The sequence below is a fragment of the Rhincodon typus genome, chromosome 3 (genome assembly GCF_021869965.1).
Source record: "Rhincodon typus isolate 14 chromosome 3, sRhiTyp1.1, whole genome shotgun sequence".
Classification (NCBI taxonomy): Eukaryota; Metazoa; Chordata; class Chondrichthyes; order Orectolobiformes; family Rhincodontidae; genus Rhincodon; species Rhincodon typus.
This window is the reverse complement of record NC_063334.1, coordinates 118,715,548-118,731,874: the sequence shown is the minus strand read 5'-3', so window position 1 is coordinate 118,731,874 and position 16,327 is coordinate 118,715,548. Positions and strand designations below refer to the sequence as shown.

The 16,327-nt window shown below is 40.7% G+C and overlaps 1 protein-coding gene across 2 annotated transcripts in view; it reads left to right on the top strand.

Moving 5' to 3' along the window:
* clcn3 (chloride channel 3) overlaps window positions 1-16,327 on the top strand; it is a 119,598-nt gene that overhangs the window by 7,613 nt on the left and 95,658 nt on the right. For both annotated transcript variants that reach the window (XM_020533711.2, XM_020533708.2), the window contains exon 2: window positions 1,822-1,997. In XM_020533711.2, the coding sequence (XP_020389300.1) occupies window positions 1,838-1,997 (160 nt within the window). In that variant the 5' untranslated portion in view covers window positions 1,822-1,837. The remainder of the gene's footprint in view (window positions 1-1,821; window positions 1,998-16,327) is intronic.

Here is a 16,327-nt window from a genome sequence, read left to right as displayed (position 1 = left end):
CCCGAAACGTCAGCCTTCCTGCTCCTCTGATGCTGCTTGGCCTGCTGTGTTCATCCAGCTCTACACCTTGTTATGCCAGAACAGGAGTAGGTTGTTTCACCCCTTAAGCCTGTTACATTTATAAAATTATGGCTGATCTGCTTATAAAACTTTGTTGCTCTAGAAAGTGAATAAAATAGGACGGTAGCTTTATCCTGTTCATCCATGGTAATGTTCTCCTCAACAATAGTATCTTCATCACTTATTGCTCTATGACCATCAGCTCAGATTTTCTCTCTACAACTTGTTTTTTTTCCGGTTCTGGTATGGTTCTTAGAGTAGTGGGGCTTGTGCACTTCTGGCATGTGATAGTAAATGGGTAACAATTTTATCACTCAATTAAAAGATACACATTTCACCTGCTCAAGATGTATTTATTTTCCGCTCATAGTTCAAATTGACCTAAGGTACCAGTTTAGCACTCTTACTTAGACAGATCACAATGACAACTAGTTTGGGAAATTGAAAATATCATAGTTTATGTAGTTAAAGTTGATCACATGCAGATGCCTTTAAGCGATATTGAACTTAACTAAGCAGATTGAGTTTTGCATCTTGCATCTGCTATATTTGACATGGAACTATTCAGTTTTAGTTGCTGGTTACGAGATCATAGTTTTCTTTCAATTCTGACTCTCATCACTAAAATTCACCAAATATTTTGAGTTAGGGCATGAATGGTGTGTGTTATTAAAGTTGGGTATGGAATATCATGCCAGTTGCAAAGAGTTGCATGATGCACACAAATTCATTTTCATATTATTTCATGTGGAATTAATTCTTGTTGTGTGGTTATGGTAAGTGATGATTAAATGGAAGAAAACAGCAAATTGTACGACATTAAGTGAACCAATGAGGATGGAATTGTGAAACACTTACTTTAAAACAAAATGTCAGCTGATTGAGAGAACAGGGGACATTCATTAGTGATGTGTTGTGGGAGGATAAGGTTAAATTCCAAATTCCTGCCAGAAATAGAAACTTTTAATGTGGAGCCCTTGAGACAGTATTTGTTCTGCCTGCTTTGCCACTTTCTCTTCACCTTCCCTCTCTAATTTTTATATACGTATGCACAGCTGACTCTTTGCTTGCTCACGGGCTGAATTAGGTGTTCTTGGTTAACTGTAGCATGAATTGCTACATACATGAGCTGCTTTTTCCCATCCACATTGCGCCTTAAAGTTTTGTTCAACAGAGCACCACCTCCTCCCAGCAATTTGATTTTTTTTTTCCCATTTCTTATAGCAGCGATAGAATCCTTCAAATGAAAAGTCCCATAGCTGACCAGTGTAAGTTTTTATCGTGTTCAAATCCCCTACCAACATCTTTGAACCTGTTCCAATTCATTTCACATAGGTTTGTACAAGTAGGAGAAGGCTTAACTTTCTGTGGTTTGGATTTAACTGTAAGCTTTTACCATGTTTTCCTATTTTTCAATGTAGCTGAAGTACGGAATAAGCATTTTCTGTGTTTTTTTCCTGGGATAGATTTGCCCCTTTCTACTCATTGATGTTTTGGGATAGATTTTATAACAGGATTAATCTCTAGAAACTGAAAATTGTTGTCTGATTTGTGAAACTTGTGTGTTGCCATATTGCAGTAATTTTACTTCTGTGGAAGTTGGAATCATTAGATACTAATTGCCAATGTCTAACTTGCTAGCTATTCCATTCTTCCAAAACAAAGTAGGATGATGTGTACAAGTGATTTGAATTTCAGGTAGCTCAAAGTTAATATGCACATGATAGTAATGGCTTAATTGTATATTTCTCCCCTCTTCAGATCATCAAGGTGCTAAATGGAGTCCGAACAATTGTTTTCTAGAGGATATTACAGGAACAGTTACAATAGTATAACCAGTGCAAGTAGCGATGAGGAATTGCTAGATGGAGCAGGAGTTATTATGGACTTCACAGGATCGGAGGATGACAACTTGCTGGATGGAGATGTTTCTACAGGTGAGCTGCAGATTTTTTACCCTTCTGCCATTGTATTCTGTGTAAACTGTACCAAACCTTGTTTTTCCATTATGGCTTCTTTTTGTCTTGCACCGAATAATGTTGTACAAAACTATAACCTACAAATATGTCAAAATAATGATCAAAAACATGCAGACAGTCAGCAAGGAGAACAGCATGTTACCGTCTATTGTGAGAGGATTTCTGTGTAGGAATAAACAAGTCTTGCTTTACATGTGTAGAACGTTGATGAGACCGCATTTGAAGTATTATAGGCAGTTTTGGCCTCTTGTCTGAGGAAGAATATGATTGTGAAAAAGGGAATGTCCTTGTGATTCATCATATTGATTTCTATCATTTGGGACTGTCCAAAGAGGAGAGATTGAGGAGACTGAGCCCATATCTCTGGATGTTAGAAGAATGAGAGATGATCTCCTACAAACTGACATAAATCTGAAAGGGATAGACTTGAATAGATGCAGAAAGGATGTTTGCAGTTTGGGTCTAGAACAAGGACACATGAGGAGGAATATGTTCATGTAGAGGATGATGAATCTTTGTAATTCTGTACTCCACAGGGCTGTGGAAGCTCAATCATTAAGTTCAAGAAATTGATAGTTTTTTTTTAGTTACTGATGACATCAAGGGTTATAGGGATATGTCCTTGAGATAGATGAAGGACCATTATCAAAAATGGTAGACCAGGCTCAAGAGACTGAATGGCCTCCTCCTTCTATAGTTCTTTGTTTCTACATGAAGCAATGACCATCTCCAATAAAAGACAATCTAACCACTATCCCTTGACATTCAATGACATTACCATCATTGAATCCCTCACTATCAACATCCTGGGATTGACTGGAAACTGAACTGGACTCCGTATAAATACACTGGCTACAACAGTACGTCAGAGGCTGGGAATGCTGTGATGAGTAAGACACCTCCTGACTCCCCAAAGCCTGTTCCTTATCTGCAATGCACAAGTCAGGATGCTAAGACCTGCTAAGCTTTTCTAGCAACTTCCATTTTTGTACAAGCCATGAGTGTGAGTAAATACTTACATTTGGCTGGATGGGTGCAGCTCTATCAATACTGAAGAAGTCTGACACAAAAGCAAACTATAGGATTGGCACCACATTGATGAACATTCAGTCCCTACACCCCTGACGCTCAGTCGCAGCTGTGTGCATTACCTACAAGATGCAGTCCAGAAATTCACCAAAGATCCTGAGACAGCACCTTCCAAACCCACAACCACTTCTGTCTACATGGATAAGGACAGCAGTTATTTGGTAACGTCACTGCCTGCAAATTCTTCTCCAAGCCATTCAGCATCCTGACTTGGAAATATATTACTGTTCCTCCAGTGTGGTTCGGTCAAAATCCTGGAACTCCCTTTTTAGCAGCACTGGGTGTATCTATATCAGAAGGACTGCACAGTTTCAAGAAAGCAGTTCACCACAATCTTCTGTAGGACAGTTAGGGATGGCAATAATTGTTGAACTTAGCAGTGATGCGCATATCCTGTGAAATAATTTTAAATTTGCAAAATTATCTTTACAGACTTCTAATAGTTTTGCTCATCAACAGTCAGAGATTTCATTGTTGTAACTGATGAAAGGGGTGTGCATGTCATGAAACATTGGGAAGAAGTTCATAAGAGATCTCCCAGAAACAGTGGAAGTTTGATATTATCTCATAAATAAGTAAACAGGAGCTGAATATATTCATTCTGGGCAGGAATTAACGAGAAACCACATCACTTGCTCTCAGTTCATCTTGGGACTGTTACGCAAACATTATATACAAATAAATAACTGTCAGCTTGGAGTATGCTTTCGACAAGATGGTATGTCTTGTGAAATGATTTTCTCACGATAAGCAATGGTTGCTTAGAGTCATAATAGTTTAGCCATAAAGCTATAATGCTGGCAGCTTTTGACTACTTTCGTTAGTGATTGCTGAAAATCACCATCGAAGTGTAATGGAATAAACATTATTTCAGAAGCCTGAACAGAGCTGTTTAACAGATATAAAACAAGCATAAGATACACAATTGTATCTGGTGGCTTGGCTTTGTTTGGAGAAACAAAATCTTCTGTAATATAACAGTCAAAGGATGCTCATGTCCTACTCCAGGAATGTGATTATTCAGATGAGTTCTTGGAGACTATTGGAGATGCTGTCTTTTGGCTGTTATGGACCAGACCAAATCCCCCTCAGAATGTATCAATGAAGTAGACTAGACTCTAACCTTTGCTTATTTAAAGGCAAGTGTAAGGCATTCCATTCCAGATGCAATCCGATCGGTCAAATTACTAGTCTTTAAGCAAAACATACTTTATTCTTGCACGACGGTAAAAATACAGATAAAATTAAAAGAAAAAGGCTTAACAATTGAAATACTTAACACAGTAATATTTATGTTAACGACTACTGATTAGCTATTCCAATATAGCAGCCTCCCATAAACACCCTTGGCAAAGGTAAATAGAAAGGAAAACTCAAACATGATCCCAGCCGTAAAGACTGAGCTTCAAGCTTTTGCAGAGAGAGAGAACTCATGGTTTTCTATAGCAGGGAGAGATGCATGGCAGCTTCAAAACCCCAACAACTACTGACAGCTAAACTAAAACCCTGGTTCTATGGGAGCCTGACTGCATCCATTTATGCTGCTTCTACTGTTCTAATTACTGAAAAAAAACAATGCATCACAAACTGTTCACTTTATTTGCTTGGAGGAGTCAGCTCAGTACCAATGGCTCAAAACTGCTCTTCAAACAAAAACCAGCAAAAATACACCTCTTAAAGCTGTAATATCGTCACAATGGTCAGATGAAAATCAAGGATCCCTCTATCCTTTCAGGTGAATGTGCGAGATCCCATTGTTCTCCTTTGAAATGGTACAAAGGGTTTCACCCTGATGTTGCCTCATTCAGTGTCATAATGATAGGTCATCTGTTCGTTGTGTGCTTGCTGTATCTAAGCAGATTTGATCCTGAGGTGAGTTTCTGACCTTATTCATGCCATCATGAGCATCCTGTATTTCCACTTCTGTAAAAACACCCACCTGCAGGCTACCTTAGCTCATTTACCATTGAAAGTTTCATTTTTGCATTCTCTACACCTAGACAAGACTATTCTAATGCACTCCTGGCTCGTCCCCCCAAAAATACTCTGTAAACCTGGAGTGATCTAAAACTCTGCTTCCTGTGTGTTAACTGGTTAACTGTCATCAAGCCCGAGACACATGTACACACTAACTATGCCTCTGATGTACTTCAGCTTGCAGTCAATGCAAACCTGTACTTTAAAACTCCTGTCAGTGTTTTTCTATCCTTCCATTGCTTTGCTTCTACCTATCCCTATAATCTCAGGCCACAAGTCTTTCAAATATCTGGCCTGTTGTGCATTTGGAATTTCAATAACTCCACCATTTGTGACTGTGGCTTCAGTTTTCAAGTTCCCATGCTTTGCAATACCCTCCTTATTCCTGTCTGCTTAAAAACCTACTGCTAAAAACCTTCCTCATCAACCAAGCTTTTGGTAATTTCCCCAAATTTCTCCTTATGTGGCATGTCATAGTTTAAATTTTGACTGCAGCATTTCCCTAAATTGCAACTTTGACTACACTACAAAAGTACTTAATTAATTTTAATTCCCTTTGTGATGCCTTTAAAATTGCGATAGGTACTATATACATCATTTGACTCCCAAACCATTTTCCTCTGATCCATTTTAACTTTTGAAAGTAGTGTGATCTCAGGTGCCAATAACACCAACTAGAATAATATAGCATATAAAATTCAGAATGTAATTACTAAAGCTTGCATATTAGATATCAAATAAATGTGAAAATCTGCATTTGAGTCTACTTTTCTTAAAAACGTTATTTCCAAATGTACTTAGATGGGCTTTGCTCAAGGTCTTGATTTTGGGGACCTGACCCCATCACGGAACCCCTGCCCCCTCCAAAATAAAGACAGTGGTCAGCAATGCGTTGTGTTCCATATTGCCTCCCGCAAAGATATTCTGTTAATCTGGACTTGTCTAGCAAAAGACTGCTTGAGGGCAGGTGGCAAGGGAACAATAAAGGAGGTTCCTCAAGCGATTATGAATGGGGGCTGCCAGTTACTTTCACACCGCTTTCTTCATAGTGGTGGCCATTTTCCAAGCTCTTTCTAATTTTTCCGTGATCATTAATTTGTTCACAGCAGTACAGACCCGGCCACTGTACTCTTTCACTGCTAAGTATTTGCAGACTGCATATTGGACAAACCTTATAGCCTGTTTGTGCCCTCCTGACAACCTATCTTTGTATCTTCAGCAAAATTTGATATATTACTCTCTATGACTGCCTTTAAGTCATTCATACAGATTGTAAATTGCTGAAACCCTACCGTTGATTCTCATGACATACCATTAGATACAGCCTGCAACTCCATTTATCCTTGGTCACTACTTCATCTCCAGGAACCAATCCTCCAGTCTTGCGAATACATTACTTCCATTTCCTGAATGTTTACCTTGCCTATTCATCTTTTATCACAAATGCCTTTGGGAAATCCAAGTGTACTACATCTACTGATTCCCCTTTATCTATCCTGCTAGTTACACAGGGCCAAGAGTAGTCCATTTAGCACATTGAGTCTGCTTTGCCATTCAGTTAGATTTTCTTTATTTATGGGATATGGGTGATGCTGACTCACATTATAGCACTTGGATCCAAAATGGAGAGAAATTAAAAGCATAAATTGGGATCAAAATTAATTTTTTGACTTGTGCACTCCTGAATGAAGTTCATGTAACCCAGGACTGAAAGGTAGCATGGCAGCTCAGTGATTAGCACTGTGGCCTCTCAGTGCTGGGGACACAGCTTTGATTCCAGCCTTGGGTGACTGTCTCTGTGGTGTTTGCACGTTCTCCCCATGTCTGCATGGGCTTTTTCCCCATAGTCCTAAGGATGTACGGGTTAGTTGGATTGGCCATGGTAAATGTGGGGTTATGGGGATAGTGTATGGGCACTGGGTCTGGGTGGGATGCTGTTTGGAGGGTTGGTGCAGACTCAATGGGCCAAATGGCCACTTACTACACTGTAGGGATTCGATGATGCTTCTCAGACATAATGCTCCACCAACTGGCATCTCTAGGTACATGCGTGAAACCATTTCCGATCTGTTGCCTGGTAACAAAATACAGTATTTGTTGTGAAACCTATGCTTATACCCAAATCTAGATAATTGTTAAAGATCGCACTTTTGAAACTTAAGACTTAGTGATGCTCAAGGCCTCAAGGATCTTAACTGTGGAAATTAAGATTAAAGCAAAATTCTGAACTTCATGAAACTCTGAATCGTCATTATGATAAGTTGACTGTGACTTCTTTGAGGAAAATATTTACAATGACAGGATCGCAATCATATGAAGATTGATCGTTTTTTAAAATGAATGCGATGGGTTTCTAAGTTAGTATATCAAGAAGTGATGTTGCAAGTCTGAAGTGATTGTAGAGGAACTGGGTTCATCCAGTCCCCTGAATAGCTGAATTTTAAACTGCTAGGTTAACTATAATTTTCAATCTGTTTTCAAGACCTTATCTCCTTTGATTTACTAACAGCATTCAGAGTGAATTTTATTGTTTGGCCACCTTGTTAACAAATTGTAAACATTACATTTGTAAATTGTAGGCCACCAAAGACATTTTTCCCTCCCCACCCTTATCTGCTTTCCAGAGGGACCACTCTCTCCGGGACTCCCTTGTCCGCTCCACACTTCCCTCCACCTCCACCACACCCGGCACTTTTCCTTGCAACCGCAGGAAGTGCTACACCTGCCCCTACACCTCCCCCCTCACCCCCATCCCAGGCCCCCAGAAGACCCTCCACATCAAGCAGATGTTCACCTGCACATCTGCTAATGTGATATACTGTATCTGCTGTTCCCGTTGTGGCCTCCTCTACATCGGGGAAACCAAGCAGAGGCTTGGGGACCGCTTTGCGGAACACCTACGCTCGGTTCGCACTAAACAACTCCCCCTCCCATTCCTCAGACGACATGTCCATCCTGGGCCTCCTGCAGTGCCACAGCGATGCCACCCGAAGGTTGCAGGAACAGCACCTCATATTCCGCTTGGGAACCCTGCAGCCCAATGGTATCAATGTGGACTTCACAAGCTTCAAAATCTCCCCTCCCCCGACCACATCCCAAAACCAGCCCAGCTTGTCCCCGCCTCCCTAACCTGTCCTTCCTCCCACCTATCCCCTCCTCCCACCTCAAGCCCCACCCCCATCTCCTACCTACTAGCCTCATCCCACCCCCTTGACGTGTCTGTCCTCCCTGAACTGACCTATCCCCTCCCTACCTCCCCACCTACACTCACCTTTACTGGCTCCATCCCTGCCTCTTTGACCTGCCTGTCTCCTCTCCACCTATCTTCTCCTCTATCCATCTTCTATCTGCCTCCCCCTCTCTCCCTATTTATTTCAGAACCCCCTTCCCCTCCCCCATTTCTGAAGAAGGGTCTAGGCCCGAAACGTCGGCTTTCCTGCTCCTCTGATGCTGCTTGGCCTGCTGTGTTCATCCAACTCTACACCTTGTTATCTCAGATTCTCCAGCATCTACAGTTCCTACTATGGCTGAAATACATATTGGGTTTTATTGTCTACTGCCTCAATTGAGAGTGATAATCTGAAATTTGAATGTAGAGTTCATAAAAACATTTCTGTTAATACACTGGTTACTGACATGCAGTTCCTCAAAGTATGTACTTGAGTGGTTACCAGGTTTCCCAATAAAATGCAACAAGTGGGATTAAATCAAATCAGGCTCAGAACTCTTAATACAAAATTTGGATACAAGTAATTCAAACAAATAAAAATTGTGTTAAGTTTAACATTCTTGTGAATATTTGCTTTCTTTGTGTTGTTGCCTACCGTGGGCTAGATCTCAAGTCTTTTTTTGTGTGTGTGTGTGTGTGTGTGTGTGTGTGTGTCGAGTTTTTTTTCTGGAGAGTTTATCGCCACAAGGCCTAGTGGGCTTACTCGCTACATCTTAACAACCTCACCTCATTAACTACGTATTCCGTCTTTGTGATATCTGTCTCATCAGATTGTAGCCCTATCTAACCATCCCCATTCCCAAAGTAACTCTCCACTGCCAGGAAAGTGCCAAATTGACTGGCATCCCTTGCATGGGTGCCATCTTTAAAAGCTGTTGTGCAAGAAGTGTCAGTCCAGAGCTGTCCTGTGTAATTCCTGACATTTGCCCGGACATGGCAGACAAGGAGAAGTTGGTGGACGGAGACCTGAACCTGATGAGGTGGTGCACAGGTGAAATGTGGTCTTTTCCAAACTAGCATGGATATCATCACAAAAGATCATGGCAGCCTGGTCTGAGGTTGCCACCTGGGTCATTGCAGTCGCAGTATGTCGATAACCTTCTCCACCCTGCCTGCATAAGTGTCAATGTCTTTTCTTTGATACCTAATACCACTCATCTCTGCTACAGCACTAACCAAACTCCCTCTGATCATTTTTGTTTAGTGTGCAAACCTCCGAGGTCTGTTTGGCATTGGCATTTTGATTTTGGAAGCCAATCAGTATGCATGGGACCTTGAAGAGGCCACACAGCCATTGTAAGAGCATTGGAACCTACCCCATACCAAGATTCATGGTCGACCGCCCACTGTTGCTTGAAACATCTTCCCATCACCCACTCCAAACCCCAACAACACAAACCCTGCATACCTTCTGCGCTCCCTATTCACTCACTCAGGGCATCTCCCGCATGTATCTGCATCAGTAACTATGCCACCTGCTTTTGCCTCCTTTTATATCTGCCTCTCTCTCATTCCAGAAGGATAACAGCCTACAACAGGGGAGAAAGAGTCAAGACGGTTGGTGGACATCCCGATATTCGGCTCCTTGCCATTTAAATGGAGAGCAAAGTGATTTTGACCACCCTGAGTAGCTAACTAACTATGTCCAAGCCTCTGGACTGTATTAGAGGCTGCCTCAGACTTAGAGTGCCATTACCACGTGAGCAGATCCTCTCTCACTTAAATTGACTGACTGAGGCCTGCTTGCACCTATGAAAAGTTTCCTATCTTGCTGTGTGTGTTAAATGGCAAGGTAAGATAGAAGTAATCTGAGCCCAGATATCTTTGGCTGAGAGGGCAAAATGGAAACAGACAAGGCAAGATAATGCAAGGCAGGGATGCTCAGTGAACAGTCAGTTAGGCTGAGAGTGAGCAAGTAAACAGGGAGGAGATGCAGCCTGGTCCACTCCATGAGCTGGTGTGTATAGTGTCCTTGCAGTAACATTACAATGATTAATGCTACACCAGCAACTAGGAAAGTGCGTACTGTAAGTGGATTGGAAATGTGCCATGAGAAACTAGCCAGATACCAATGACTGTGTATAGCTGATGCCCATGGAGGTATTGTTGCCTCGTGTCCTTTGCTGCAAGCTGAAGTCGCAAGGTACCTGGTCCGACTTCCAGGTTGAGAAAGCATTATGCCTAGCTTTTTCAGCATGTTTGGTAAGATAGGAAACATTTGGTAACATAGGATAATAAGCTGAGTTGTAGCATTAAGCCAATAAACAAGCTATAATTTCCCATAATTGACAACATGCCTTGTGCAAGTACACCTGGCCACATGGTAAATGAACAGAGTGCAAATGCATGGAGTTGTTCCTGATTTCAAGATAAGCCTGCTGGACTTCTCGTGCAATTTCGCACAAGTCTCACTTTTACCCATGTCATTCAGACTTTCTTATAAAATTCTGCCCGATATTTCTAAATGTCATTAAAATTACGGACTTGACATGGTCTGATCAAATGATGAAGTAGACTTGAAGAGTAGAATGGGATATTTCTTCTCCTGAGTTTTATGTTCCTATAGATCTTATAATTAGCTTTGTATCTTTGGTTATAGAGGCTAAGGAGAGTTCAACCACAGTTTTCTGACCTGATTGCAATCATTAACTGTGCCAAAAAATTGCAAGTGTACATGAAGAAGGCATTTAATATGCTGGCCTTCATCAGTTGAGGCATTGAATATAGGAGTTGGGACGTTATGTTATGGTTGTATAAGTCGTTGGAGAGGCTGCACTTGGAGTATTGTGTACAGTTTTAGTTACCCTGTTATAGGAAAGACATAGTTAAACTGGACAATGTGCAAAGCAGATTTACGAGGATGTTGCCAGGACTAGTAGGCCTGAGTTATAGGGAGAGGTTGGCCAGGATAGGACTTTATTTCTTGGAATGTCGGAGAATGAGGGGTGACTTCATTGAGGTGTATAAAATCATGAGGGCCATACATAGGATGAATATAGTCTTTTCCCCAGGGATGGGGAATTGAAGATGAGAGGGCATAGGTTTAAGGTGAGAGGGGACAGCTTTAAGAAAGACTCGAGGGGCAATTTTTTCATGCAGGAAGTTGTGTGCATATGAAATGGGCTGCCAGAGAAAGTGGTTGAGGCAGGTACAGTCGCAACATTTAAAAATTTGGATAGGTACATGGATGGGCAGGGTTTCGAGGGATATGGACCAAAAACAGGCAATTAGAACCAGCTGAGTGGGCACCATGGTCAGCATGGACCAGTTTGGGCCAAAGGACCTGTTTCCATGCTGTATTACTGTGACTCTACATAAAATGAAGTGGGGAAAGATACTCCTATTTATAAGGCATCCCAACTTGTCTTGGATGAATAGCGCAAAACACTGAAAATCAAATAAAATATTGTGGGAGTGAAAATTTGTGTGTCTTTGATTGAATAAATAGGCAAGTTTGTACATCGGAAAACTATGCTTTGAAGCATACATTTCAGAAAGACTGTAAATACAATTAATGACTTGTGCTGAGTGAAAAGGCGTGTTCCGCTAACCTTAAGCTGATCACGGGTTCGACTTTGTGTATGAGATGACGTGTTATGATATGGTTTCAAAGCACATTAGAGGTGCTTCAGTGCTATATCCTAGTGTCCACTCTCAATACTCTTGAATTACAAATGTTACCAAGCAATCCGTTACCTATGCAGGAGGTGAAATCGCAGCTGAGTCTGATCATCTCATGACAAACCACTGTGTTTCTTCAATAAACGATTGAAAGTGAACACCTTTGAAATGTTGATTTATCAGTCTTCCTTTATCGACTTAAGATATCACATTCATGTCATCGTTCTCTAGGTACAAATTTCTCATCCCAACTGCTTGATTCAAAATTTCCTTTCATATCAATGAAAGAGAATCCTGCATCGCTCAACAATACAGAAAAGAAAGCAGATCAATAAGCTTTTATTGAGAAACTAGAAAGAGGAACCACAGAGTGCACATTGTAAAATCAGTCACAAGATGGGATGTCATGTAAATATGAGTTCCTTTTCCCCCCTCTTCATTTAATGCCCACATGCAATTTTTGGACAGATGTCAATGATAGCAATTAGGATGGAAAACTGTGGCTGAATGTGCTGTAATCTCCATAACCAGGGACAGAAAGCCAACTAGGATCCTGGGCCAAACTATGTGAACTCAGGGGAGCAGGAATAAGCCACTCTACTCTTCATTCAATCAGTTCATGATCTGAGTCTGGTCTCAACTTCACTTTCTTCTCTGTCCCCAATGATAGTTGACTCCCCTGTCTCAAAATTCTAACTCTGCTTCAAGTAGGTTCACTGACCCAAGCCTCCCTGTTTTCAAGGGAGGAAAACTGCAGACTACTGACCTTATAAGAGAAAAGATTCCTCCCTGTCTCTGTTTTAAAGGAGAGCTCTCTTATTTTTAAATTGTATCCTTTCGTTCTAATCTTGCCCAAAGTATGAAAACTCTTCCCAGAATTTGCTTTGATTCTCATGTGTTTCAATAAGCTCACCACCACTCATTCTTCTAAACTCCCTTGGAAATAGGTCCACCTGTTCTCACTTTCTTCATAAAATAAGACTGTGGAGGAACGAGTCAAGCGAAACTTCTTTTTTCTACAGTTCTGTGTTTTTTTTTGAAACCAGGAAACTAAAGTTGTATGTATGATGAGGTCTTGTAAATAAAACCTGTACTGTTTCAGGAAAAACCCATTGATCATTGCTGCACTTACTCATTTAACCACTAGGTGAGTCCCTTATACCACATTTGTTTTTTGTAGTAGCAACACTGATCAAAATACTTGAAATCACTGGATATCAACAATATAGCTTCTCTTTTTTTAAAGATTCTGTTTTAAATGCCCAAAGTAAGATTGCTACTTTTAAGATTTGAGTTGTGAGGAAAGGCTGTACTTTTAAGCACAGAAAATTCTTTCTTGTGTTTCAGTCTTTGTGGAGCATTTACAATCTCCACAACTGTTCTTTAGATCCAAGGGCTAACCTAAATGTCTGAATTTGTAGCTAAGACGTCAGGATTAAAAAAACAATGTTTCTTTCCCTTTGAAATTTTTTTATCTTTAAAATTGTTAGAATTTGGTAAACTTTGGAGGAAAAATGTGACATTGTGATCTTAAAGCAGAAAGTAGAGTTGGGCAGCTTTGCTTGATAATGCTTTGTCAAAGGATCTTTTTAAATTTGTGGCACTGCAGAGTATTTAAACCTAGAAAGAAGCCTGATTGCCATTATCAGATTCCACTCAGAATTATTGTTCTTGTGGTTGACTTAATCATGGCGTGAGCAGACCATACCGTAACCTGTGGCCTGCTGACAACTTAGTAACGACCGGAATTTTGCTGAAACTTCGTACCAACAGATGAGTAAGCAAATGATCTGACTTCGATATGCCAATACATGGGCAGGAATAGAATCAAGTCCAAGTTATCCAGTAACGTATCCTTTCTGCAGTGATAAATCTTGTTCAGAACAGAAAATAAAAGATGCTGGCACTCTCGGCGTGTCAGGCAGGATCTACGGAGAGAGAGCAAGCTAACGTTTCGAGTCTTCATCAGAACTTTGAAGAGTCATCTAGACATGAAACGTTAGCTTGTTCTCTCTCCATAGATGGTGCCTGACCCACTCTGATCTCCAGCATTTTTTTGTTATTGGTACAGATTTCAGCATCTGCAGTAATTTGCTCCAAAAATCTTGCTCACTTTTGCTTAAAAATTGTAAATACACCCTAAATTGTAATAATTAATGAATCACATTTAGCTAATTGCAATTCTGATGAGTAAATTAAAAATGATATGTTGTATTGGATATGTCACCTCAGTATTTATAATGGCACAGTAAAAATCAGTAAACTTCTACCATTTTTGCATGTTTGGATAGCTGGTCAGAGAAGAAGCACAGTGTGCTTTATTTCCTTGGTTATTGCATAGTATGGATATTTGTTAAGCAAATAAGCACATGGATTACATTTTTCTGTATTGTGTGATTGTTAGCTTGGTGTTTTCTAATAAGTGTATGGTGGCACCATTACTCAGTGGTTACCACTGCTGCCTCACAGTGCCAGGGCCCCAGGTTCGATTCCATCCTTGAGCTGCTATCTGTATGGAATTTGCACAATATCTCCTTGTCTGTGTAGGTTTCCTCTGGGTGCTCCAGTTTTCTTACACAGATCAAAGATGTGCAAATAGGTGGATTGGCCATGCTAAATTGCCCATAGTGTCCAGGAATGTGCTGGCTCAGTGAATTAGTCATGGGAAATGCAGCGTTACAGTGATAGGGGGTTGGGTCTGGGTGGGATGCTCTTCAGAGGGGCTATGTTGACTTGATTGGTCGAGTGGCCTGCTTCCACGCTGTAGGGATTCTATGATGTATATAGATAAAAAGAAGTATCACCATAGCCACGTTTGTAGCTGGTTACTGATTTCTCATGATCAGTGTTCATTGATCCAGGAATGCAGTTGCAAAGAGAGAAAAACACTTGCATTTCTGGAGTACCTTCCACAATTGAGGATGATATAAAATACGTGTACTGTTATGATGTAAAAGTATGATGCATTTATGTTTCAAGATGGGAATCCAGGTGGAAAGGGCCACTAAAGGGACATTGTTTCACTAATTAGGGTTAACTGTAGTTCTAAGGAAATGACTTTGAACTTTTAGGCACCAACTGGGCTATAATTGGAGCAATGTCTGTACCTCCCTATGGTAGAAATGCAAATAAGACTGAATAAAGACCTCAGACATGCATTTGCATTATGTAAAGAAAGGGTATAATTATAAAAGAGAACTCAAAAGAGGAAAAAAAACCGCAGATGCTGAAAATCAGAAACAAAAACAGAAATTGCTGGAAATTGCAGGTTCGCAGCACCTGTGGAGATGCTCAAAAGAATATTAGTTGTAACAAAAAAATTTTTAGGGCTAATAAATTGATGAGGTCCATTGCAGATTTCAAACGTTTGTTCTTGGTATGTGGCTGCTGCTGGATAGGCCAGTAGTTATTTCTCATGTCGAATTACCTTGGAGAAGATAGTGATGAGTTGCCTTTGTGAACAGCTGCAGTTGAGGTGTAGGGACAGCCACAGTGCTGTTAGTAAGGGAGTTTGAGGATTTTAATTAAATGATCAGGAATGAAAGATCACCTCCAGAGCAATGCCTAAAGACATCAGAGTAGATTTAGGCCATTTCGCTCATCAAATCTGCTCTGTAATTTGATCGTATTTCTGGTAGTGGGTAATGAAACAGGTTTAATAAGTGACTCCATAGTATGAGATTCCCTTTGAAGCTGTGATGATAACATGGTAGAATTTGATATTTAGTTTGAAAGTGAGAAATTTGGGTTAGAAACGCGGGCATAAAGGGCATTGCAATGAAATGAGGATAGAGTTAACTAATGTGAACTGAACAGATTAATTAGCAGGAATGACTGTAAGTAGGCACAGGCAAACTTTTAAGGAGGTATTTCATGATTGTCTGCAGAAATACATTGCAATAAGGAGGAAAGATTATTTGAGAGGGAAAACCAACCATGGATAACAGAGTTGACAGTATTAAGTTCAAAGGAAAAGCATAAAACATAGGAGCAGAAATTAGGCCATTCAGTCCATCGAGTCTGCTCAGCCATAGCTGCTAAGTTTCTCAACCCTATTCTCCTGCTTTCTCCCCCTAATCCTTGATCCCCTTGACAATCAAGAACCTATTTATCTCTGTATTAAATACACTCGATAACCTGGCCTCCACAGCCTTCTGTGACAATGAATTCCGTAGATTCACCACTCTCTGGCTGAAGAAGTTTCTCCGTATCTCCGATCTAAAAGATTTTCCCTTGACTCTAAGTCTGTGCCCTCGGCTCCTAGTCTCTCCTACCAATGGAAACATCTTCCCAACATCCACTCTGTCCAGACTATTCAGTGTTCTGTAAGTTTCAATTAGATCCCCCCTCATCCTTCTAAACTCCATCGAGT